Source organism: Cetorhinus maximus, chromosome 5 (assembly GCF_964194155.1).
Source record: "Cetorhinus maximus chromosome 5, sCetMax3.hap1.1, whole genome shotgun sequence".
In the NCBI taxonomy this organism is placed as follows: Eukaryota; Metazoa; Chordata; class Chondrichthyes; order Lamniformes; family Cetorhinidae; genus Cetorhinus; species Cetorhinus maximus.
This window is the reverse complement of record NC_135883.1, coordinates 155212710-155238999: the sequence shown is the minus strand read 5'-3', so window position 1 is coordinate 155238999 and position 26290 is coordinate 155212710. Positions and strand designations below refer to the sequence as shown.

Genomic DNA, 26290 nt, shown 5'->3' with positions numbered 1-26290 from the left:
AGCAATAGCTGCAGAGTCTGGCTAGAACAAGACCCACTTTCCTAGTGTCCAGCCTCCATTCCTGCTCCTCCCCCTCACCATTAATTGGCCGCAGTCCCGTCCCCTCTTCAGTTAGGTTTGTGCCTTGACAAAAAATGTTGATCAGTTCCTGATTCCCGTTGGGGCGCATCTCTCAGTATCCCCTTCCTCTTATTGGAAACTGCGGCCTTTCCATCCATTATCAGCCTGAGCCCTACAGCGGTCCACAACGGGAAACAATGAAGTGTTTAGATTTTAAAGTGTTAAAAGGTTGAATAGCTCTCAGTGCCTCCAAGACACCTGCTAAACATAGAAGAGTGGAATATGAGACTCTTCCCAAGCTTACTTTATCAGTGCAGCCATCTCAGCCAGAAAGGGACAGTGAGGCAGAGGTATATACTCTCTGCCATCATTTGCACCTTTAAACTCTTTTGAAGTCAACCAAATAAACTAAGTTAACAAAATCAGGGACAAAATAAACGCAGCCCCTTAAATTAGGGAGACTGAAAATCCAAAGACAAAATTTAAAGGAAACTTACAAATATCAAACCAAAATGTGATTAAAGGGGGTCGATAAAACACCCCAGTTCCCGCGGTGCCCACCGAGCACAGAAGGCCTTAACAGTACCGGCAGACACCACGTGCTCCCTCTCCAGGGACACCCGGCCGTGAATTTAGCCATGGAAGAGGGACAGGCAGTCGGGTCGGACGACCCCTTTGATCGCCTGCTGCCTGGACCTGTTAATGGCCAACTTGGCCAGGCCCAGGAGCCGGTTCATAAGGAGGTCCTCCTCCCTCTCGGCCCTCCTCCGCACCAGGTGCCTGTAGATCAGGAGCGTAGGACTGAAGTGCTAACAAAACATCAATAAAAGGTTTTTTAAATAACTGAAAAGGGAGTGCAGCCTACAACACCCTATATAGATGTGGTCCACGGACTCCACAAGGCCACAAAAGGTGCAGGTAACTTGGGAGTCCGTGAACCAACACTTCCACATCCTATGGTTATATGGGGCTGCTGAATGCAACACCCTCCCAAGGTCCCTGATGGAAGGCGGGAGGGCCCCCCAATGGGGACCTCCACCGCCAGACGGCAACAAGGCACGCCAGGGCGTGTCCGGGTGGTGGGCGAGGGTGTGCAGCAGCAGCCCGTACAGGAAACCTCTCTGCGCTGTGCTAAAGGACACAGAGGGCGTTTCCCCGAGGCGACTCAGGTTGCGGGGCACCGGCTCCCGAGGGAGGGTTCAGGGCTTGGGGCCAATGTGGAATTCCGTCCAAACAGGGGTACGCTCAGACGGAAGACCACCGCGCACTTGCGATGTGCCAACTCCTGCGGAAGCATCCAGCCCACTCCTCTGCCACCCAGCACGTCCCCGATCCTGGTCACCCTGACAGCCACAGCCCTCCTCTCCGCCAGCCACTGAAAAGGATGGAGGGGCGGATTCCTGAGCAGCGGCTCTCTGACGATAGCCGCTACTCCTGAAGGCGGAGAGCTGTGTCGTGAGGCGACCATGTTCCAGGCTTTGATCAGGTCCTGGTAAAATACGGACAATGCCTGCAAGGAGCCACAAAGGCCTCTCAGATCTATAAAGGAGCTGAACGTCATAATTCAGGCCGTGCACCTGGCGGAAGAAATACGTCGCCAGGGCACACCATCTCGGAGGGGGCTCGACGTAAAGGTATCGCTGCAGGGCCTGAAGGTGGAAAGTCACCACCTGGGTGCTTAGGCACACCAGCGCCTGACCGCCCTCCCTAAGCGGGAGGCTTAGAACCTCAGCAGCGACCCAGTGCAGCCTTTTGGCTCAGAAGAAGTCGATAAGCATTCTCTGGATTTTTGTGACAAAGTCCGGGGGAGGGGTCAAAGTGACCAGCCAGTACCACAACATGGTGGCAATCAGCTGGTTTATGACTAGAGCTCAATCCCGGTAAGACAGCACTCGGAGCGGTCCCGTCCAGCGCCGCAAGTAATTACAGGCGCCACCAAGGTTGGACCTCACAACCCCTGGTTTACAATACCAGTGTTTTAACCATTGAGCTATGCCAACGGCCATTTGCACCTTTAAGTTGTTGCTTTCAAAGTGGGAAGTAATTGAGCTTTGGGAGTTGGATCGCTAGCCTGCTTCCAGATAACACAAACTGCAGAGGAGTGCAAGGAAACACATGGAAAACAAAATATCTTACAACAGAGGAACTGGTTCCCATTATAAATAAATAACCTTACAGCCTAGGTGATGCAGGCTGCTTCAAAACTGACCTCTCACCTCCTGATCCTAGCCTCAAAATACAAACAAGGAGCAGGAGTAGGCCATTCGGCTCCTCTAGCCTGCTTCAGCATTTAATAAGATTATGGCTGATCTCATAGTAACCTCAAATCTGCATCCCACTAGTCCCCGATAATTTATCACCCCCTTGCTTACCGAGAATCTATCCACCTCTGCCTTAAAAATATCCAAAGACTCTGCTTCCACCGCCTTTTCAGGAAGAGAATTCAGAAGACTTACGACCCTCTGAGGGAAACAATTTCACCTCATCTCCATTTTAAATGAGCAGCCCCTTATTTTTACACAGTGACCCCTAGTTCTAGATTCTTCCACAAGAGGAAACATCCTCTCCACATCCACCCTGTCAAGACACCTCAGGATCTTATATGTTTCAATCAAATCGCCTCTTACTCTTCTAAACTCCAGCCAATACAAGCCTAGCCTGTCTAACCTTTCCTCAAAACCCACCCATTCCAGGCATTCTTCGGGTTAACGTCCTCTGAACTGCTTCCAACACATTTGCATCCTTCCTTAAATAAGGTGACCAATACTGTATACAATACTCCAAATGTGGTCTCACTAGTGCTCTGTATAACTGAAGCATAACCTCCCTATTTTTGTATTCAATTCCTCTCGCAATAAATGATAACATTCTATCAGCTTTCCTTATTACTTGCTGGACCTGCATACTAGCCTTTTGCGACTCGTGCGCTAAGACACCCAAACCCATCTGCACCTCAGAGCTCTGCAATCTCTCACCATTTAGATAATATGCCTCTCTTTTATTCTTCTTGCCAAAATGGACAATTTCACATTTCCCACATTATATTCCATTTCCCAGATATTTGCTCACCCACTTAGCCTATCTATATCTTTTTATAGCCTCCTTATGTCCTCTTCACAACTTACTTTCCTACCTATCCTTGTGTCATCAGCAAATTTGGCAACCATCCCATCCATCTCTTCATCCAAGTCATTGATATAAATTGTAAACTGTTGAGGTCCCAGCACGATCCCTGTGACACACCACTCGTTACATCTTGCCAACCTGAAAAAGACCCATTTATGCCTACTGTCTGCTTCCTGTTAGCCAGCCAATCTCCTATCTATGCCAATATGTTACCTCCTATACCATAAGCTTTTATTTTCCGCAATAACCTTTGATGTGGCACTTTATCAAATGCCTTCTGGAAATTTAAGTACAGTACATCTAATTCATCTGCCATTTCCTTATTTTCCATTATCAGTCCTCCAGACTCACTTACTATAGGAACAACGCTCACTTTGTCAACTCGTTTCATTTTAAAATATTTATAGAAACTCATTTTATAAATTTCTGGCTAGCTTTCTCTCATACCCTAACTATTCCTTACTTATTAATCTTTTAGTCATCTTTTGCTGTTATATTCTGTCCAATCTTCTGGTCTTCCACCAATCTTTGTACAATTATATACTTTTTCTTTAAGTTTGATACTATTTTTAACCTTTCTAGTTAACCACAGGTGGTGTGACCTTCCCTCGGGCATTTTCTTACTCGTAGGAATGTATCTATCCTGTGCATTCTGAAATATTGCCTTAAATGTTTCCCACTGCATCTCTATTGACCTATCCCTTAACCTAATTTGCCAATTCACTTTAGCCAGCTCTGCTTTCATGCCCTCATACTTGCCCTTATTTAAGTTTTAAAACAGTCTTGGATCCATCCTCTCTCCCTCAAACTGAATGTAAAATTCAATCATATTATGGTCACTGCTACCTAAGGGCGCCTTCACTATGAGATCATTAATTAACCCCATCTTGCTGCACAATACCAGGTCTAGTATAGCCTGCTGTCTGGTTGGCTCTAGAACGAGCTGTTCTAAGAAACTATCCCGGAAACATTCTATGAACTCCTCATCTAGGCTCCCTTTGCCTGACATTTCCAGTCTATATGTAGATTAAAATCTCCCATGATTATCGCTGTGCCTTTCTGACAAGCTCCCATTATATCTTCCTTTATGCTCCATCCTACCATGTAGTTGCTATTAGGTGGCCTATACACGACTCCCACAAGTGACTTCTTGCCTTTACCATTTCTCACCTCTACCCAAACCGTTTCCACATCCTGGTTTCTTGAACTTAAGTCATCCCTCTCTGTTGTGCTAATACCATAATTAATGAACAGAGCCCCCTCCAACTTTTCCTCACCTCCTGTCCTTCCTTAATGTTCTATACCCTTTAATATTCTATATACTAAGGGCAGAATTTTTAGGTCGGCGGGTGGGCACAATTGGTGGGCCCGGGATTGGCCGGGAAACGGACCACCAACTGCGGTCGGTCCCTGACCGCAATTTCACACTGGCTGGCCAATTAACAGCCAGCCAGCATGAAACACGCGCTGAGAAGCTCAGTGCTGCCGGGGTGGGGGTGGGAGGAGGGCGGGCGCTGACATCAGCGCGGGCCAGCACTGACAGAAAGCTCCCTGAAGGCGGAGAGCTGCCCCAGGGAGCTGAAGCCCTGAAAAGCATTGAATAAAGTTTTTAAAATCAGGGAAAAAAAAAGTCCAAGCATCACAATCAGTCACCTGGACATATACATGATAAAAAATGCTGTCCATAGATTTTTCTTTTTCTTTCATTTAATAACAGAAACCTCATCCCGTCCTTGGATGAGGTTTCAAGAAAAATGCAAAGTCTGCCTGGCCGATTCGCCCGTCTGCCAACCGTAAGGTTGGACAGACCATGAAAAATTGAAGACAATTGTACCTTTAATAACCTTAATTGGCCTCTTAATTGTCAGCGGGTGCGTTTCCGACTTTTGCGCGCATCCGCGACCAAAATATTGTGCGAGCGCGGGATGATATCAGGACGCTCGCCTGATGCATCGCATCTCGTGCAATTTCATGTCTGATCGGGTTGGGCGCGCGCCTGCCTGATCAGCGTAAAATTCTGCTCTTTGAAAGGGTTGGAAATGTAAAATGCCAAATTCTATGCTGTACAGTAGGAAAGGGAACAGGGAAGCTTATGTTAAATTAAGCATCTGTAATTTTCCTCTCCTGTGTAACATAGCCTTGTTATGCACAGTAAATATCTCGTTTGAAGAGCCTGTTTCTGGAAAACTGCTTAATATGCGCTTTCTGCAGCATTATTACATACCCTTTGTCACCTTACACACCTTAATGCCCTTGTTGCTTAGGACCACTTTCTCCAGACTATAAAAAGTATCTATTCTGGTAAACATTACAAAACCAACAGAATAACATGTACAGTGATTGCCATACATCTCAATTAACTGTCTACATTATATCTCGACAAGCCCAGCTGAGCAAGTGTTACAAAAGAGCTGTTCTGCTGAAGGGTCATGAGGACTCGAAATGTCAACTCTTTTCTTCTCCGCTGATGCTGCCAGACCTGCTGAGTTTTTCCAGGTAATTCTGTTTTTGTATCAATTATCTAGTGGTTTGGAGGGATAAGTAGGGGCTGAAACAATTAAATGGGGGAAACATTGAAAGTCTCTCGTGTTAAGGGCAGGGAAGGGAGATTGTTGCATGGAGGACGCCGCGCCATGGCTCAACGTTGTGGAGTTTTGGTCAGTTATCTTCAAGGATCATGAAAAATGTTTGCAAAACCTTCTGTCAGAAGATCAAGTCAATGGTTTACAGTCTGTGGAAGTGTAGATTGTACTTGGCTAAAAGCCCTGTGGCTGAGTGCACTTTGAAGCTTGTGATTCTCTCCTCCTGTCAGGTTTCTCATCTCAGCTGTTCGTTACTGATCATTGCAAGACAAAAACCAGGCACTTGCCAAATTAAGATCCAGGAAACGTCAGGGCCAGGGGTCTCCATGGGCCTGTTGTAAGAAAGTTCTGGCATAAGTGGGCTGTAAGTCTTATATACCTTCAGCTGATACACAGCATAAAATTAGAATTCTTTTTTTCCAGTCAACTGGATGTTTGAGACACATGAACACCCATCCTAATGTTTAAGAGTCTCAAAATCAAACCACCGAGAATCTACACAGGGAGAGTTTCTGTTTGTCTGATATACAGTACATACTGTGAGGACTCCTCCTTTAATTAGTTAAATGATTCTTTGTGGTTCAGGCTCGAGTGTGTTGTCCAAATGAAAGTTCATCAACCAGACACAAAAATACAGTAATTATTAGTTACGCAATAAACTCATACGGCCAGGTTTCCTGAAGACCCAAAGTGATCAGGCTTGGCTTCTGTAGGAGTTTTCCTTCTGACTGTGCTGACAGATTTTCTCAGCAGGGCCCTTGTTGTTCATATGTCTTCCTCTTTATGTGAGTCCTCTCAAATTGATGCCCCAAAAAGTACATTAAAGTGAGATTCCGTCCCATCAACCTCCAGGCACTGGCATAATAGTCATCTTGATAGTTTGATTGCAAATCAGTTTACATCATCCATGAAGCGCTGAGGGTCATCAGCAGCAGCAGAATTGAAAACAATGACAATCCGTAGCCTCATGGCCCAGCATATCCTCACACTCTACTATTACCATCAAGCTGGGGGATTCAATAAAGAGTGCAGGAGGGCATGCAAGGAGCTGTACCCGGCATACCTAAAAATGCTGGCGAAGCTACAACACAGGACTATTTGCTGCCAAACAGAGTAAGCAACATTCAATAGATAGAGCTAAGTGATCCTACAGCCAGCGGATCAGATTTAAGCCCTGCAGCTCTGCTACATCCAGTCGTGAATGGTGGTGGACAACCAAACAACTAACTAGAGGAGGAGGAGGCTCTACAAATATCCCCATCCTCAATAATAAAAGCAGACAATACTGGAAAATCTCAGCAGGTCTGGCAGTGTTTGTGGAGAGAGAAACAGAGTTAACGTTTCTGCTATTTTGCTTTCAGACAGTGCTGGCCTTTATTCTGCTATTTACACTTACTGTGGGCCAAAGCTTTAGATTCTAATACTATCATTACCTCTCCCTTTGTCTTGTGTTCGATTACATCTTTGTCATTTAATCTCTCCTGTCCTCTAACCTATCCCTGACTTTGTATTTTCCTCCACCTGCCCCTGCCCCCTTTTCAACAGCATAAAACCCATCATATTTCTACCTCTTTCCAGTTCTGAAGAAGAATCATATTGGACTCAAAATGTTAACTCTGTTTCTCTCCCCACAGATGCAGCCAGGCCTGCTGAGTTTTTCCAGCATTTTATGTTTTTATTTCTGATCGCCAGTATCCGCAGTATTTTGCTTTTTTTAAACCCATCCTCAATGACAGGGACCCCAGCACATCAGTGCAAAAGACAAGGCTGAAGTATTTAACAATCTTCAGCCAGAAATGCTGAGTGGATAGTCTATCTCGGCCTCCTCTTGAGGTCCCCAGCATCACACAGATGCCAGGCCTCAACCAATTCAATTCACGCCAAGCGATATCAAGAAATGGCTGAAGGCACTGGATACTGCAAATGCTACGGGCCCAGACAAAATTCTAGCAATAGTACTGAAGACTTGTGCTCCAGAACTAGCATTGGCCCTAACCAAGCTGTTCCAGTACACCTAAATTTTGTCTTTGGTTTTTCAGTCTCCCTAATTTAGGGGCTGCGTTTATTTTGTCCCTGATTTTGTTAATTTAGTTTATTTGATTGACTCCAAAAAAGTCTGGCATCTACCTGACAATGTGGAAAATTGCCCAGAGTATGCACTGTGCACAAAAAGCAGGACAAATCCAACCCGACCAATTACCTCCCAGTCTACTCTCGATCATCAGCAATGTGATGGAAGTGGTGGTCAACAGTGCTATCAAGCAGCACTTACTTAAAAATAACCTGCTCACTGATGCTCAGTTTGAGTTCTGCCAGACCAACCCAGCTCCTGACTTCATTACAGCCTTGGTTCAAACATGGACAAAGAGCTGAACTCAAGAGGTGAGCTGAGAGTGACTGCCCTTGACATCAAGGCGGCATTTGACCAAATGTGGCTTCAAGGAGCCCTAGCAAAACTGGAGTTAATGGGAATTGGGGGAAAACTCTCCACTGATTGGAGTCATACCTAGTACAAAGGAAGATGGTTGTCTACCATCTACAAGGCACCAAATTGGAGTGTAATGGAATACTCTTCATTTGCCTGGATGAGTGCAGCAACACTCAAGAAGCTTGACACCATCCAGGACAAAGCAGCCCAATTGATCGGCACCCCATCAATCACCCTCAATATTCACTCCCTCCACCACTGATGCACAACAGCAGCTGTGTGTACAATCTACTCCTTTTTATATATTTGGAAACACTTTTGCAATCTGTTTTTATATTTATGGTTAGTTTACTCTCATATTCTATATATTTTTTCTGTTTTTACCAACTTGGACATATCCTCTCCATCACAAAGACCACCTTTGTAATACCACCTACTTCCACCCCTGCCTAAGTCCATCTGCTCCTGAAATCTTCATCCATGCTTCTCTTGCCTCCACACTCAATTATTCAAATGCTCTCTTGGTCAGCCTCCCATCTTCCACATTGTATAAAATTAAGCTCATCCAAACTCTGCTGCTGTAGCAGGTCCCTTCACCCATAACCTCTATGGCTCCTACTTAAAAATCTAAGCCCCGTGTTCAAAACCCTACAGAGCCTCATCCCTCCCTATCTCTGTAGGCTTCTCCAACCCTACAATCTTCCGAGAACTCTGCATTTCCCCAAATTCAGCTTTGTGCACCCACGGCTCCCTTTGCCCCAGCATTGATAGCTGTGCATTCAGCTGTCTGGAAAGTAAAGTCTGGAATTCTTTCCCTGGGCCTCTTTGTTTCCCCACCTCTCTCCTCCTTTGGAATACTGCGTATATATATATATATACAATCTACCTTTTGACCAAGCTTTAGGTCACCTGCCTATCATCTCCTGCTTTAGATCAGTGTCAGTTTTCACCTGATTATGCTCTTGAGAACTGTCTTGGAACATTTGAGTACATGTTGTTGACATGTACAGTTAAGATATAGGATTACAGTCTGCAAGGCAGAGCATCAATGTGATTCCAGGTCACCTGGGAGCCGATTTGGTCCCAAAAAGACCTTATTTAATTCTCTAAAAGGTGTGGGTAGTTGCCCAAAGCTGGAACAATCAGGGAATGAAGGAAAAAAATCCATCAAATTCAAAAGAAATGTCCACTTCTTCAGTCCTTTAATATGTTTGTTGTCTATTTAAAATTTATCATCTCTGTAATCACACGCTACTGTTTACTGAGTGCTGCAAGCTTGTGACGAATTAGATAACAAAGTACTGAACCATACTAGTGATAACACCATCTGTTCACAGACAGATATCAGCTGGGCAAATGGAAAATTCAAATGTGGGTATAAAGAATTATCCTCAATGTATGAATAACCTGATTGCTTTCTCACTTCCTGGGCTGTGAATATGTGCCTAATGGGAATTCACACTGCAGTGCTATTGTATGCAACGGTCTGAATGCTGTAGACTAACAAGCTCCACTGATGTATGTTTTCGTGACCTCCAAGATGTTCAACCCTTGCAAAAGAACTGCCCCTCCCCCTCCACCCCCCAAACTATTGCTAGCCAGTCTCCTAATGGCTCAGCTGGAAAAGGCAGCGTGCAACTGAACCATAAAAACAAAAGGGGGGGGGGGGGTCACCAGTCTGTGCTGAGTTAGGTAATCTCAGCCAAGGCAGCAGGACTTATATTAAAATTAGTCTCAATGAGGGTTACGACTGCCGTATCTGAGCAATATTCATTGATTTCCACTGGAGAGTCCAATTGTATACATGGGGTGAGAACAGCATTGGTTTTAGCTGTGACTGAATGGCCTGCTGCTGTTCATTGTCAAGTCTTGTGTAAGAATAATGGCCAGAAAATAAAATAAAATAAAAGGGAGAAAATTGAGCAGGAAAGGAAAAATGCTACAATTTTTCTGCCTTTAAAGAAAAAAAAAATCAAACTCCACCCCAACATACAAAACAATATTTTTTAGGGTATTTTTCCTTGCCATTTTAACATGACAAATTTAAACTTGCTATGTTAACATACTCAGTTGTGTTTTGATATGCCAACAAACTAAACTGTGATTTTCTAACAGCTATGGCAGCAAACCAAAATGTAATTTGATAAGAAATAGCGGGAAAAACATACAATATCATTAGAAAGGAAGAGGAAATTCTTGCCAAATATGCATTAGAAATTAATTAAAAGCATATTCTTGAAAGGCGTTGGAGGTAATGATCACTGTGACACAGATAATGACATGGTCTTTTTAATGAAATGTTAATCTGAGTGGACAATATCAGACTGGAGGAGCCTACACAGACCTGTATAACATCAAGAGGGGGTTGATTTGTTTTCCTGGGTGATGTCAAGTTTAATTCATGATTTTTAAAAATCTCTGTTTTGTTCATTTTCCAGCACTTTAGAATAGATATTATTGGAAGCACTTTGTGAGAAATTGTCAGCACTATGACTGTAAAACAAACCATTCAAACTATAAGTTTTGACAAAAAACTACTGCGGATGCTGGAAATCCAAAACAAAAACAGAATTACCTGGAAAAACTCAGCAGGTCTGGCAGCATCGGTGGAGAAGAAAAGAGTTGACGTTTCGAGTCCACATGACCCTTCAACAGAACTGAGTGTAGTTAGGAGAGGGGTGAAATATAAGCTGGTTTAAGGTGGGGGGCAGGGGGAGAGAAGTTGAGGGTGGGGTGGTTGTAGGGACAAGCAAGCAGTGATAGGAGCAGATATTCAAAAGATGTCACAGACAAAAGGATCAAAGAGGTGTTGAAGGTGGTGATATTATCTAAGAAAAGTGCTAATTAAGAATGGATGGCAGGACACTCAAGGTACAGCTCTAGTGGGGGTGGGGTGGAAAGACTGACAAGGTATTAGTTGTAGATTTAAAAATAATGGAAATAGGTGGGAAAAGAAAAATCTATATAAATTATTGAAAAAAACAAAAGGGAGGGGGAAGAAACGGGGTGGGGATGGGGGGAGGGAGTTTAAGATCTAAAGTTGTTGAATTCAATATTCAGCCCGGAAGGTTGTAAAGTGCCTAGTCGGAAGATGAGGTGCTGTTCCTCCAGTTTGCGTTGGGCTTCACTGGAACAATGCAGCAAGCCAAGGACAGACATGTGGGCAAGAGAGCAGGGTGGAGTGTTAAAATGGCAAGCGACAGGGAGGTTTGGGTCTTTCTTGCGGACAGACCGCAGGTGTTCTGCAAAGCGGTCGCCCTGTTTGCGTTTGGTCTCTCCAATGTAGAGGAGACCGCATTGGGAGCAACGAATGCAGTAGACTAAGTTAGGGGAAATGCAAGTGAAATGCTGCTTCACTTGAAAGGAGTGTTTGGGCCCTTGGACGGTGAGGAGAGAGGAAGTGAAGGGGCAGGTGTTGCATCTTCTGCGTGGGCATGGGGAGGTGCCATAGGTGGGAGTTGAGGAGAGTTCTCGTCGGGACCTGGAAAAATTTATTAATTTTGCTTCCAATCTCCACTCCTCCATCATTTTCACATGGTCCATCTCTGACACTTCTCTTCCCTTCCTTGACTTCTCTGTCTCAATTTCTGATGATAGACTGTCCACCAATATCCATTACAAGCCTACCGACTCCCACAGCTACCTCGACTACAGCTCCTCACACCCCGCTTCCTGTAAGGACTCCATCCCATTCTCTCAGTTCCTTCGCCTCCGTCGCATCTGCTCTGATGACGCTACCTTCAAAAACAGTTCCTCTGACATGTCCTCCTTTTTTAACCGAGGTTTTCCACCCACGGTCGTTGACAGGGCCCTCAACCGTGTCCGGCCCATCTCCCGCGCATCCGCCCTCACGCCTTCTCCTCCCTCCCAGAAACATGATAGGGTCCCCCTTGTCCTCACTTATCACCCCACCAGCCTCCGCATTCAAAAGATCATCCTCCGCCATTTCCGCCAACTCCAGCATGATGCCACCACCAAACACATCTTCCCTTCACCCCCCCTGGCGGCATTCCGTAGGGATCGTTCCCTCTGGGACACCCTGGTCCACTCCTCCATCACCCCCTACTCCTCAACCCCCACCTATGGCACCTCCCCATGCCCACGCAGAAGATGCAACACCTGCCCCTTCACTTCCTCTCTCCTCACCGTCCAAGGGCCCAAACACTCCTTTCAAGTGAAGCAGCATTTCACTTGCATTTCCCCAAACTTAGTCTACTGCATTCGTTGCTCCCAATGCGGTCTCCTCTACATTGGAGAGACCAAACGCAAACAGGGCGACCGCTTTGCAGAACACCTGCGGTCTGTCCGCAAGAAAGACCCAAACCTCCCTGTCGCTTGCCATTTTAACACTCCACCCTGCTCTCTTGCCCACATGTCTGTCCTTGGCTTGCTGCATTGTTCCAGTGAAGCCCAACGCAAACTGGAGGAACAGCACCTCATCTTCCGACTAGGCACTTTACAGCCTTCCGGGCTGAATATTGAATTCAACAACTTTAGATCTTAAACTCCCTCCCCCCATCCCCACCCCGTTTCTTCCCCCTCCCTTTTGTTTTTTTCAATAATTTATATAGATTTTTCTTTTCCCACCTATTTCCATTATTTTTAAATCTACAACTAATACCTTGTCAGTCTTTCCACCCCACCCCCACTAGAGCTGTACCTTGAGTGTCCTGCCATCCATTCTTAATTAGCACTTTTCTTAGATAATATCACCACCTTCAACACCTCTTTGATCCTTTTGTCTGTGACATCTTTTGAATATCTGCTCCTATCACTGCTTGCTTGTCCCTACAACCACCCCACCCTCAACTTCTCTCCCCCTGCCCCCTACCTTAAACCAGCTTATATTTCACCCCTCTCCTAACTACACTCAGTTCTGTTGAAGGGTCATGTGGACTCGAAACGTCAACTCTTTTCTTCTCCACCGATGCTGCCAGACCTGCTGAGTTTTTCCAGGTAATTCTGTTTTTGTATAAGTTTTGACAAGTGGGCTAAAAATCTACAGTCTTTCCAACATACTCTCAAATGGTGCGACCACTAATGAGCTGGGCCCTGGCTGTCCTTGGCAGCTTCTGTGGGGTCTTGTTTGAGGCAGGGTTGATAGATTAGCGAGACCAGGCATTTGGACATGGTGTCCAGCCCAAGTGGAGCATATCTGGAGGGCTCAGACCTTGGTCGTGGTCTGGATTAGTGAAGATCTGAGAAATGTTCTGAACATTTATCAGATTCTTTCCAAAGGCAGCAGATAAGCATGATCTTTCCAATGGGGAAAGATCTCTGCAACCCTGTGTGACTAGAACCTCCGCCGTGTTTTACGGCTATCTTCCTCTGGTCTGAGCCTGAGACATGCCCTATTGGTCTAGTTTATTGAAACCTGCCCAGTTTATTGAAATTAGGCGACCTGCCATCACTCTGCTTACTTTGGGAAGGGTTGGCACCAGAGGTCTCAGGCAGGCATGTTACACTGTGATGAACAACCTATGCATTTTTGTGGTTCCTCTGCCCCCTTTCTCCGTACCTTTTTTCCTAAGAGTTGCACTCACTCTTTGGTCTTACCTTTCTTCTGCATGAGGTTTTGTCTTGCTCGAACGAATGCCAGAATGTCAGCATCAGTCTGTCCATCACCAGTCAGGGGAATGGATGAGCCAATACTTGAAGGCAAGCTGGATGAGATGAATGGTACACACATGTAAACATTAAAAATTCAAAATGGTTTATTACTTTCCGACTTTCCGAAGTAAATGAAATAAAAGAGTAAATGTGTAGTGAGTACATGAGTATATTTAAGACCGAGATAGATAGGTTCTTGATTGGTAAGGGGATCAAAGGTTACGGAGAGAAGGCGGAAGAATGGGGTTGAGAAACTTATCAGCCATAATTGAATGGCGGAGCAGACTCGATGGGCCAAATGGCCTAATTTCTGCTCCTATGTCTTATGGTCTTATGAAGCCATTGAAAATAATTATTTTTTTCTAGCGTGAAAGGGAGTGTGGAACTCAGGTCTTCACAAGTTGAATATCCATAATGCAACAACTTCTGGTGCCGGAAGTACCAGAAATGTAGAGCAGGAAAATAAAACCTGCTTTTATTAGCTGCTGTCTTCTCACTGGGTCAGCCTGAGACCTGGGTGAGTTTGGTAAATCAGCTTTGGATTGGACTTATCAACCATTACAGAACCCATCGAACTGGAGTGGAAGCAAGTCATCCTAGATCTCGAGGGACTGCCTAAGAAGAAGGATATAAAACTATGAGCGATGTTGTAAAAGGCAGTTTCACTAGAGTCTAGATTAGCCCAGTTGGGTAACAAATGAATATGTTTCTTTCCCAAATGGTGTAGGAAAGCAGTGTGTCAAGAGGTTGAATCAATGGCAGGAGTGTGAGGATTGGGCTGTTCGAGGCTGGAAGTCATATGCAAGTATGCACCTGACCAGCATTAGAAACCCTATGAAGGGCCCCATGCAAAGCATTAACCTACCCATAGCTCCTGTCACACTAGAATTAGTGGAATATTAATACCTCACTCCAACTTCTCAATCATCAAGCCAGGATCTCCCATGAGTAAGTGGGGATGTTTGACTTCTTCAGAGATGCTTTGAGGACATTGCTAATGTGTTCCCACTGTCCTCCTGGGAGTCTCCTGCCGTGACTGAGATCCGAGTAGAGCAGTTGTTTTGGAAGTCTGGAATCAGGCATACAAACTACATGTCCTGCCCAACGGAGCTGATTTTTGGGTGATTAGTTCCTTGTTGCTGGGCAAGTTCGGCTTGCAAAAGGGCCCTGCTGTTGGACCGCCTTTCTTGCCACTGGATTTGAAGGATCCTGCGAAGGTACTGCTGGTGGTACTTCTCTAGTGCTTTGATATGCCTGCTGTAGGTTGTGCAAGTCTCTAAAGAATATAGGAGTGCAGGGTTTACAACTGCCAGGAAAATAAGACCTTAGTCTCAGGTTTGAGATCCTGTCTTCAAATTTTCCCAATCGGTCATGAGCTGGAGGCTTTGATTAATTTTTGTTTCTATACTTTTATATCTAATAAATGAAAGTGCACGAACAAAAAGAAAACCAAATAACAGAATTTTGTTTAATGGTCACAATGATTTTTATCCGGGACTGCTTACAGCTGTATCCTGGAGACCTAGGCCCAGAACTTCTGATCTCCGGGTGGTCGTGTTATTTTATAAGATGCACTGGGAGACTCCTCGGAAGTCCTGACATACTGACTATGTGGAAAGCGCCCAGGACTTCTATTGGGCAATTCCCCTGCAATTGGAACCCTCCGGAGACTTCTACACTTAACAGAATAGTTACCCAGGATGTTATATCTTAAAACCAGTTGTTACTCCTAGATAACTATGCTACTGACCACCCAATTCCCCACTGGACCCTTAGACTACCCCCCTCTCGACCACCCAAATAACCCTCCCGACCCAACTACACACCCATGACCACCCGACAAGCCCCCCTGACGCCCCAACTACCCTCCCGACCCAACTAACCGCCCAACCACCTGATTATCCCACGACCCTGCCGACCACCCTACCCTCTCACCCACTTACCTGCCACACTACCCCCTCACCCATTTAACTGGCACCCTACTACCTTGCCCCCTTCCTTACACTTCTTTCCTTCTCTCCGTAGCTTCTCAAAGTGGTTTTGGAACATTTGAACTCTCTACTTGCCGGAATATGGTAGAGTTGTGAAAAGGGGGCTTGCCTTCCCCAAATGATCCTGCACTTCGAAGAAGAACTCCTAGAACAGGTGCGCTCTGCAAGAGGCCCGGTTTGGAAATCCAGACCAGAAATGTGGAACTCCATCTTAGGGTAATAAGAGGAGCGCAGTGGCAACCTGACGGTGATTGCCATTCCTCGGAAGATTCAGCCCCAAGCTTCAATTGCCGGAGACTCCAGAGCAATCCTCAGGGTTGGCAAGCAAATCTGGCTTCTTCCTCTTTCACAGAATCTGGCTGACCTCCTCTACCCTTTCACCAAATTTCTGACCCCAACAGCCCTCCCCACCCGCAACCCCCGCCTCACCTCACAGAAGAGATCAGCAAACCTACAGTGGCTGGGATATATCAAGGCGGCTGTTGGGACATAGGTGCGGGTGGGAGCAGGGAAGTTAGAAATTAGACAATGAGGTTGCGGGGTTGCTGGGGTGAGTTTGTTGATAAACTTGCTGTTAGTTAAAAGGTTTGCTTGGGACAATTTGTTGGCTGCTGTTTGTACTGGGAGCACTAATGCGTAATATTTGTACCATGACAGCTTAGGACTGGCTGTGGTGATGAAGCTGCCATGGTCACAGCTAACGTTCCTGGATGATAATGTCAGCAAATTCAAACATGTTGAATGCAGCACATATATCATATAAATATCTTCCTTCTTGACTAACTCGACTCACTGTAATGCACGGATTTGCGGTCAGTTACAGCTGCCCTTTTCTTTAATAAAGCAAAATACTGCGGATGCTGGAAATCTAGAACAAAAACAAAAATACCTGGAAAAACTCAGCAGGTCTGACAGCAACTGCGGAGAGGGATACAGTTGACGTTTCGAGTCCGTATGACCCTTCATCAGAACTAAGACATATAGAAATGAGATGAAATATAAACTGGTAGAAGAGGGTGGGACAGGAGAGGACTTGTAATCTAGAGGCCGGACAGGCTAATGATGTGGGGACATGGGTTCAAATGCCAGGTGAGATTTAAATTCAGTTAATTAATCTGAAATTGAAAGTTATTCTCAGTAATGGTGACCACAAAACTATCATGGATCGTGGCAAAAACCCATCTGGTCACTAAGGAAATCTGCCAACCTTACCCGGTCTGGCCTACATGTGACTCCAGATCCACAGCAATGTAGTTGACTCATAACTCTCCCCTGAAATGGCTGAGCAAGTTGGTTCAAGGGCAATGAGTGTTGGGCGACAAATGCTGGCCTTGCCAGCGATGCCCACTTCCCATGAAAGAGTAAATTTAAAAAAGCAGATTCAAAAGTAACTTTCAGAATGGAATAGATACATAATTGAAAATTGGAAAAACTGACAAGATTATGGGCTAAAAGCAGGGGAGTGGGATTAATTGGTACTCTTTCAAAGAGTTGCGTAGCACAATAGACCAAATGGCCTCCTTCTGCATTTTCTGATTCTATGATCCATTAGAGGTTGACTACAGAGTATAAAAGAAAGTCATACCTGAGTTCAGGTGAAGAAAGTTTGCAGGTCCTGACACTGTTTCGTGCAACGGAGTCTGTGCTCATATAACCACTACTTCCTTCAACACTGCTGTATAACCGTGAGAAAGGGTCAGAGAAACAATTAGTATACCAGTGATTACTACACCCAAACCCCCCAATCCTCAGGCATGTATTAATAATGAAACTACTGTATCCTTAGATCAAATTTGTTCAGGCGGGTCAACCTCACACCAGAGAGCACGGTCAGCATATTTGCATAATTCTGAGACGTCTCTCTTGTAACAGGCTGCGAGTGTCAGGACTGCAATATTGGCCATCGGTAGCAAGTGAAGGGCTGCTGGCTGCACACAAAGAGCCAGATAATTGCACAGAAATGAGTCATTCACCACCAATTCTGTAATAATGGGCAGAATTTACAATTTGCAGGCGGGGGAAGTTGATGCCTCCTTCAAGCGCTCCCTTTTCTGGTTGGGGGCCCCCCAACCTAGCTGAGTGTCACCTCATCCCTGCTCTTCGCACCCCGTTCCCCACCCCACTCACTTCCATCCCACCCCCCCACAACACCCCCAAGCATCCCCACAAAGTTTCATATCCTGGCTGCACCAAGAGCCCGCCAACATTTACCTCCTGGCAGCCCTTGGGAAGACACCCCCGCCCACTTGTCTTCAGCAGAGCGTACCTGACTGGCCACCATGCTACTCATTGTCCCGTCCCTCCTGCAGTCTAAGCATTAGCCATCATTTCCAGCAGCACTGTTGGGATTGAAGAGCTGCTGGCCCTCTGATTAGAGGTGGGATTCTCATCCCGAAGGCAGGCAGGTATGTGTATGTGGTTTAGATACACCCACAGTGCTGTTAGGAAGGAAGTTCCAGGATTTTGACCCAGCGACACTGAAGGAATGGCGATATATTTCCAAGTCAGGATGGTGAGTGACTTGGCGGGGAACTTCCAAGTGGTGGTGTTCCCATGCCTCTGCTGCCCTTGTCCTTCCAGATGGCAGTGGTCATGGGTTTGGAAGGTGCTGTCTAAGGAGCATTGGCGAATTCCTGCAGTGCATCTTATAGTTGGTACACGCTGCCCCCATTGTGCGTCAGTAGTGAAGGGAATGAATGTTTGTGGATGCGGTGCCAGTCAAGTAGGTTGCTTTGTACTGGATGGTGTCAAGCTTCTTGAGTGTTGTGGAAGCTGCACTCATCCAGGTAAATGGGGAGTATTCCATCACAGTCCTGACTTATGCCTTGTAGATGGTGGACAAGCTTTGGGGAGTCAGGAGGTGAGTTACTCGTCACAGGATTCCTACCCTCTGACCTGTTCTTGTCGCCACAGTATTTATATGGTTAGTCCGGTTTAGTTTCTGGTCAATGGAAACTCTCAGGATGTTAATAGTGGGGGATTCAGTGATGGTAATGCCATTGAACGTCAAGGGGCGATGGTTAGACTCTCTCTTGTGGGGATGGTCATCGCCTGGCACTTAAGTGGCGCGCATGTTACTTGCCACTTGTCAGCCCAAGCCTGGATATTGTCCAAACGTTGCTGCATTTGGACATGGACTGCTTCAGTATCTGAGGAGTCGTAAATGGTGCAGAATATTGTGCAATCATCAGCGAACATCTCCACTTCTGGCCTTATGATGGAAGGTCATTGATGAAGCAGCTGAAGATGGTTGGGCCGAGGACACTACCCAGAGGAACACCTGCAGTGATGTCCTGGAGCTGAGATGATTGACCTCCAACAACCACAACCATCTTCCTTTGTGCTGGATATGACTCCAACCAGTGGTGAGTTTTCCCCGACTCCAGTTTTGCTAGGGCTCCTTGATGCCACACTCGGTCAAATGCGGCCTTGATGTCAAGGGCAGTCACTCTCCCCTCATTTCTGCATCAGGTTTCCAGCATCCACAGTATTTTGATTTTTTATTTCTGTTACTCTTATTCACAATCATAGTTTCCTCAGTTCATTTTCCGTTTGTTGCCCTCCTTGTTGATCTGCACAGTAATTTTGCCACAGGCAGATGTATTCTGGTATCTCTCCCAAAAGGCCATTTTTCATGTATGCGCCTTGACACTGCGGCAACAAGCTGTTTGACTAATGGGGAACTTGCAGCCTAGCTCATCCTCTTGTCACCTGATATCCATATAAAATGCTTGTTCCAGCTGGTGTCATAACAAGTGTCAAACAACCACACCGGGAGCTTAGAAACTATTATTGATGGGCAAAGAGTTAATGCAGCTGCTAATTTATAGAACTTATCTAAAATAAATGCATTAACTCCTCTGGTGAGATAAGAGTAATCGCCATCTTCTGCTAATGGTAGGATCAGCAGTCGTATCGATTATATTGCACACCAGTCTGATGCAAGCAGTAAAATATCCACTAGATGGCAGTAGAAGCGTACTTTCGATCTCTTTATGTCACAGCAGGTGTGGAAGTTTCAGAGATCTGACCACATGCAAGAAAGAGTTCACTCATTTACTGTCTTTCACCATGACATATTGTCCTGAAGCATTTTACAGCCAATCAAGTACTTTTAAAATATAGTCACTTCTGTAAGGTAGGAAACACTGCAGCTAATTTCTGCACAGCAAGATCCCATAACCAACAATGTGATAACTTTCAGTGTTTTAGTGATGTTGGTTGAGGGGTAAATGTTGGCTGGGGCAATATTCAAAATGATGCCTTAGAACCTTTTATGTCCACTTGAGATGGCAGACAAAACCTCAGTTTAACATCGCATCTGAAGGACATCACTTCCCATTGCAGTGCAGTACTGAAGGCGTGCTGCACTGAAGTGCCAGCCTGGGTATGTGTTCAGGTCTCTGGAATGGGACTCAACCCATGCCCTTCTGACTCAGAGGCGAAAATACTACCCACTGAGGCACGGCCAGCTCTTAGTGCACTGTTTCTAAATCGCTCCTAATTCACTTAGTGCCTGAAGAAAATCATTTGCTTCAGCTGTTGTTTGGTTCCATGCAAAATTATTCAGTCTGCTACTGCAGCTAGGGAGGAGGGACATAGAGTGAGCTGCTGACTTCCAGTCAGTGGGGACAGAAGTTCCCCCATCCTCTATTTTTTCCCCTTTTATAGGAGCACAGCGTAAGTACTAAGGAACAGGAGGTAAATTAGTCCCTTTAGCCTATTCCGCCTTTCAATGAGATCATGGTTGATCCGTGACCTAGCTCCATATACTTTTCTTTGCCTCATATCCCTTAATACCTTTAGCTAACAAAAATTTATCAATCTCAGATTTAAAATTAATAATTGATCTAGCATCAATTGCGTTTGTGGAAGACAGTTCCAAACTTCTGCCGCCCTTTGTATGTAGAAGTGTTTCCTACTTACACTCTTGAAAGACCTGGCTCTAATTTTTATACTGTTCCCCCTAGTCCTGGGGGAACAGCAGAAATTGTTTCTAACTAACCAATCCGTTCCTTTTAGTATCTTGAAAACTTCAAATCAAATCGCCCCTTGGCGCTGTCAGAATCATATCTCTCAAGACTGAATCATTCTTTTACAAAAATGGAAGGACATGGCATGATCCGGACATTTGGATGCTAACCTGGATTTTTTTTAAAAAGGTCATAAGTTCACCTGGGAAATATCAGCAAGCAGGCCTCTACAAAGAAATCACCCGACCTTCATGGTACTTGAGGAAAATCTGGTTGTTTGTTTTGAACAGCAATCACTTTCATTGATGGAGAAAAAAAAACCTGAAAAGGAAGGTTGTAACTTGCTGGAAATCACATGGGAGAGAAGAAATAAAAAACAACTTGTGAACCTGCTTGTTTTGAAGGCAGTCTTGTTCGGGAATAAGCTGAGGAAGGAAAGCTACCCTAACTGGCTCCCTCTCTCCACATTGCCTAAAATTGTGTGTGGCTATTAACCTGTAGAGAACGCTCATCTGAGTGTAACTGGTCTGTATTTGGACCTGCAAAGTTGAGACTGGTCGGTGAGAACTTCCAGACATACATCGGGACCAGTGGCCCATCCATCGGGACCAGCACGAGGGAAGTCCAGGTCGACAGCGTCGAGACCCTGCGAACTTTATCCTTTATTTTATAACGCCCATCCTCTAAAGCTCATCTCTGCAGAGAGACTATCTGTTTGTCCTTTGTGTGTCTGTGTGTGTGTGTCTGTGTGTGCTGGGGGAATTCTTTAGGAAGAGATAGATAGTTATACTTCCCAATTACAATTGTGTGTCAACCAGTACTTGCAACTTGTTAAAAGAAGTGTTAATTTATAATAAACAATCGTTCTGAGTTTATTGAAAGAAGCCTGGTTGAAGACGCTTTTATCCTGGGCACCAGTAGGGGAAATAGACGATTGGCCATTTTGGTGAGAAAATTATATGTTTGGATTAATGGTTTGGCCTGCGGAGTAGTGGGGCTTGATAATTCGCACTCTCCTCCCATCCCAGTCATAACAATCTTCTAAATTTTAGGGAATACAACCCTAGTTTGTTTAATCTCTCCTTGTAACTTAACCTACGGAGTCTAGGTATCATTCTGATAAATCTAAGCTGCACTGCCTTCAAGGCCAATATATCCTTCCTAAGGTGTCGTTCCCAGAACTGCTCACAATACACCAGGTATAGTCTAACCAGAGATTTGTTTGGCCGAAGCATGATCTCTACCCCCTTCTATTCTAATCCTCTAGATATAAAGAAAAACATTCTATTGGCCTCTTTCATTAATTTCTGTACCTATTCATGGCATTTTAATGAGATATGCACATAAAAGCCGATTTTCTCCTGAAGGCAATGACTCACAGTCAGTGGCAACCCTCTGGCACTTCACCCAAGTAACTAACTTCACGTACGAGCCTAGATTGTGAGCAATAGCAGAATATTCAACCATGGGGAGAACAGAAGAAAGAGACATTGAGAATCAGCGTTAAACCTATTCCTATCATCACTGGCAATCTGCAAATAAACACACACATGCTCCAGTAATGGATTGCAAGCAGGAGTGGGAACATTCATCTGCTCAGTGTCGTGTCCTACTGGTCCAGCCAATTCAACTCGGATCACTGTGCATGCTGTTCTGGGTGGAATTCGCTCAGCCCATTTTTTCCAACGGAAAATTTACAGCCCCGTGGAAGCCAGGTTGGGCGTGGTGTTGAACAGGTACCTGATATCACACATCATATACTTCCGACAGGGTTGAATGTCCTTATAACAACAAGTATTGAATTCATAATTCCACATCAATGAGTCTAAAACCACTAAACACCCTAATGAGATAATGGGTGGTTATGAAATCAGTCATGCAGCACGCATCCAGTAGTGGAGGCCCGCAGGCTTTTGTCAACAAACAGAGTGGAATAGCAAGCAATCTTTTTTTTACATTCCAGAAATTTTTTCAAAGATTTATATGCCAGGACTTTTAAATGCCTTGACAGCTTAACAGCTCCCTTTGGCAGGTCCTTTTTACAATTTGGCAGCTTCTTTTGACGGGTGCTTCTGACAGTTTTGACAGTTGATGTTGAAAGGTCTGTTGACAGTTCCAATGAGCTTGACCATAATGAGCTTGTGCACTTTTATGCACATTTATGCCTACTTTTAACAATTCCAAAGGGCACCTTACCTTCCACAAAGAGCACCTTACCTCCACCAAAGGGAACATTTCCTCCCCTAAAGTTGTCCCAGGACCAGATCCAAAGGGGTACCTTACCTTTCCAAAGAGATGCTCTGGCTAGCCAAAGGAATCCACAAAGTTCAGACCTCCTCTTACCAGGTCTAATTTGCACATTTTGGGTTTCACATTCCAAGGCTACCAAAATCCCAATTCAGTAGCTGCCTCCATAAAATGCACATGTGCGAAACGTGCCCTGCCCCAATCCCAACCATGCAAAAATTGGAAATGCCTTGCTCAGGGGCAGTACTTGTGATTTTTGAGCAGTTCCGCTATTTTTGCCACAAAGGAGAAGCTCTCCGTTGTGGTTAAAAGCTGGGCCATTGATTTCCCTTTCCCTCGGACTGTCATAGAGTCATAGAGGTCTACAGCACAGAAAAAGGTCCTTTGGCCCATCATGTCTGCGCTGGTCAAACAATTACCTAACTATTCTAATGCCATTTTCCAGCACTAGGCCCATAGCCTTGTATGCCATGGCATCGCAAGTGCACATCCAAATACTTCTTCAAGGGTTTCTGCCTCTACCACCCTTTTCAGGTAGTGAGTTCCAGATTCCCACCACCCTCTGGGTGAAAAAAATCCTTCCTCACATCCCCTCTAAACCTCCTGCCCCTTACCTTAAATCTATGCCCCCTGGTTATTGATCCCTCCACCAAGGGGAAAAGTTCCTTCCTGTCTACCCTATCTATGCCCCCAAAAATTTTATACAGCTCAATCATGTCCCCCCTCAATCTCCTCTGCTCCAAGGAAAATAACCCCAGTCTATTCAATCTCTCCTCATAACAAAAACTCTCCAGCCCAGGAAACATCCTGGTAAATCTCCTCTGTACTCTCTCTAGTGCAATCACATCCTTCCTATAATGCGGATTCCAGAACTGCATGCAATACTCTAGCTGTGGCTTAACCAGTGTTTTATACGCTAAATCTTAATAAAGGAAACTACGATGGTATGATGCACCAGTTGGCTATGATGGATTGGGAAACATTACTTAAAGGGATGACGGTGGATAGGCAATGGCAAACATTCAAAGAGCCCATGGGTGAACTGCAACAATTGGTTATTCCTGTCTGGCGTAAAAGTAAAATAGGAAAGTTGGCCAAATCATGGCTTGTAAGGGAAATTAGAGATAGTGTTAAATCCATGGAAGAGGCATACAAATTGGCCAGAAAAGACAACAGACCTGAGGATTGGGAGCACTTTAGAATTCAGCAAAGGAGGACCAAGGGATTGATTAAGAAGGGGAAAATAGAGTATGAGAGTAAGCTTGCAGGGAACATAAAAACTGACTGTAAAAGTTTCTATAGGTATGTGAAGAGACAAAGATTGGTGAAAACAAATGTAGGTCCCTTACAGTCAGAAACAGGGGAATTTATAATGGGGAACAAAGAAATGGCTGACCAACTAAATACATACTTTGGTTCTGTCTTCACAAAGGAGGACACAAATAACATACCAGAAATGTTGGGGAACAAAGGGTTTAGTGAGAGGGAGGAACTGAAAGAAATCAGTATTAGTAGGGAAATGATGTTGGAGAAATTGATGGGATTGAAGGCCGATAAACCCCCAGGGCCTGATAATCTACATCCCAGAGTACTTCAGGAAGTGGACCTAGAAATAGTGGATGCATTGGTGGTCATCTTCTGAGATTCTATAGACTCTGGAACAGTTCCTACAGTTTGGAGGGTAGCTAATGTGACCCCACTATTTAAAAAGGGAGGTAGAGAGAAAACAGGGAATTATCGACCAGTCAGCCTGATGTTCGTAGTGAGGAAAATTCTAGAGTCCATTATAAAAGATTTTAATAGCTGAGGACTTGGAAAACAGTGGCAGAATCAGCAGAGTCAGCACGGATTTACAAAATGGAAATCATGCTTGACAAATCTACTGGAATTTTTTGAGAATGTAACTAGTAGAGTTGATGACAGGGAGCCAGTGGACGTGGTTATTTGGACTTTCAGAAGGCTTTCAACAAAGTCCCACATAAGAGATAAGCGTGTAAAATTAAAGCGCATGGGATTGGGGGTAGTGTATTGAGATGGATAGAAAACTGGTTGGCAGACAGAAAACAAAGAGTAGGAATCAATGGGTCTTTTTCCGAATGGCAGGCAGTGACTAGTGGGGTACCACAGGAATCGGTGTTGGGACCCCAGCTATTCACAAGATATATTAATGATTTAGATGAGGGAACTAAATGTAATATCTCCAAATTTGCAGATGACACAAAGCTGGGTGGGAGGGTGAGCTGTGAAGAGGATGCAGAGATGCTTCAGTGTGATTTGGACAAGCTGAGGTGAGTGGGCAGATGCATGACAGATGCAGTATAATGTGGATAAATGTGAGGTTATCCACTTTGGTAGCAAAAACAGGAAGGCAGATTATTATCTGAATGGCGATAAATTGAGAGACGGGAATGCGCAACGAGACCTGGGTGTCCTCGTACACCAGTCGCTGAAGGTAAGCATGCAGGTTCAGCAGGCGGTAAAGAAGGCAAACGGTATGTTGGCCTTCATAGCGAGAGGATTCGAGTACAGGAGCAGGGATGTCTTGCTGCAAATATACAGGGCCTTGGTGAAACCACACTTGGAATATTGTGTGTGGTTTTGGTCTCCTTATCTGAGGAAGGATGTTCTTGTTATAGAGGGAGTGCACCGAAGGTTTACCAGACTGATTCCTGGGATGGCGGGACTGACATATGAGGAGAGGTTGAGTCGGTTAGGACTATATTCGCTGGAGTTCAGAAGAATGAGGGGTGATCTCATAGAAACCTATAAAATTCTAACAGGACTAGACAGGGTAGATGCAGGAAGGATGTTCCCGATGGTGGGGGAGTCCAGAACCAGGGGTCACAGTCTGAGGATACAGGGTAGACCATTTAGGACTGAGATGAGGAGAAATTTCTTCACCCAGAGAATGGTGAGCCTGTGGAATTTGCTACCACAGAAAGTAGTTGAGGCCAAAACATTGTATTTTTTCAAGAAGGAGTTAGATATAGCTCTTGGGGCAAAAGGGATCAAAGGATATGAGGAGAAAGCAGGAGCAGGCTATTGAGTTGGATGATCAGCCATGATCATGATGAATGGCCTACTCCTGCTTCTAGTTTCTATGTTTCTATACAGTTCCAGCATAACCTCCCTGCTCTTATATTCTATGCCTCGGCTAATAAAGGCAAGTATCCCATATGCCTTCTAAACCACTTTATCTACCTGTCCCGCTACCTTAAGGGACCGGTGGTCATGCACACCAAGGTCTCTCTGATCCTCGGTACTTCCCAGGGT

The 26290-nt window shown here is 45.0% G+C and overlaps 1 protein-coding gene across 1 annotated transcript in view; it reads right to left on the bottom strand.

Annotated features, from left to right (window-relative positions):
* The window catches only part of kif6 (kinesin family member 6), a 664853-nt gene that overhangs the window by 1538 nt on the left and 637025 nt on the right, over positions 1-26290 (bottom strand). Inside the window, exons 20-21 of the mRNA XM_078542714.1 lie at positions 17383-17472; positions 13753-13859 (exon numbers count right to left, since the gene is read on the bottom strand). Coding sequence (XP_078398840.1) covers positions 13753-13859; positions 17383-17472 — 197 coding nt within the window. The remainder of the gene's footprint in view (positions 1-13752; positions 13860-17382; positions 17473-26290) is intronic.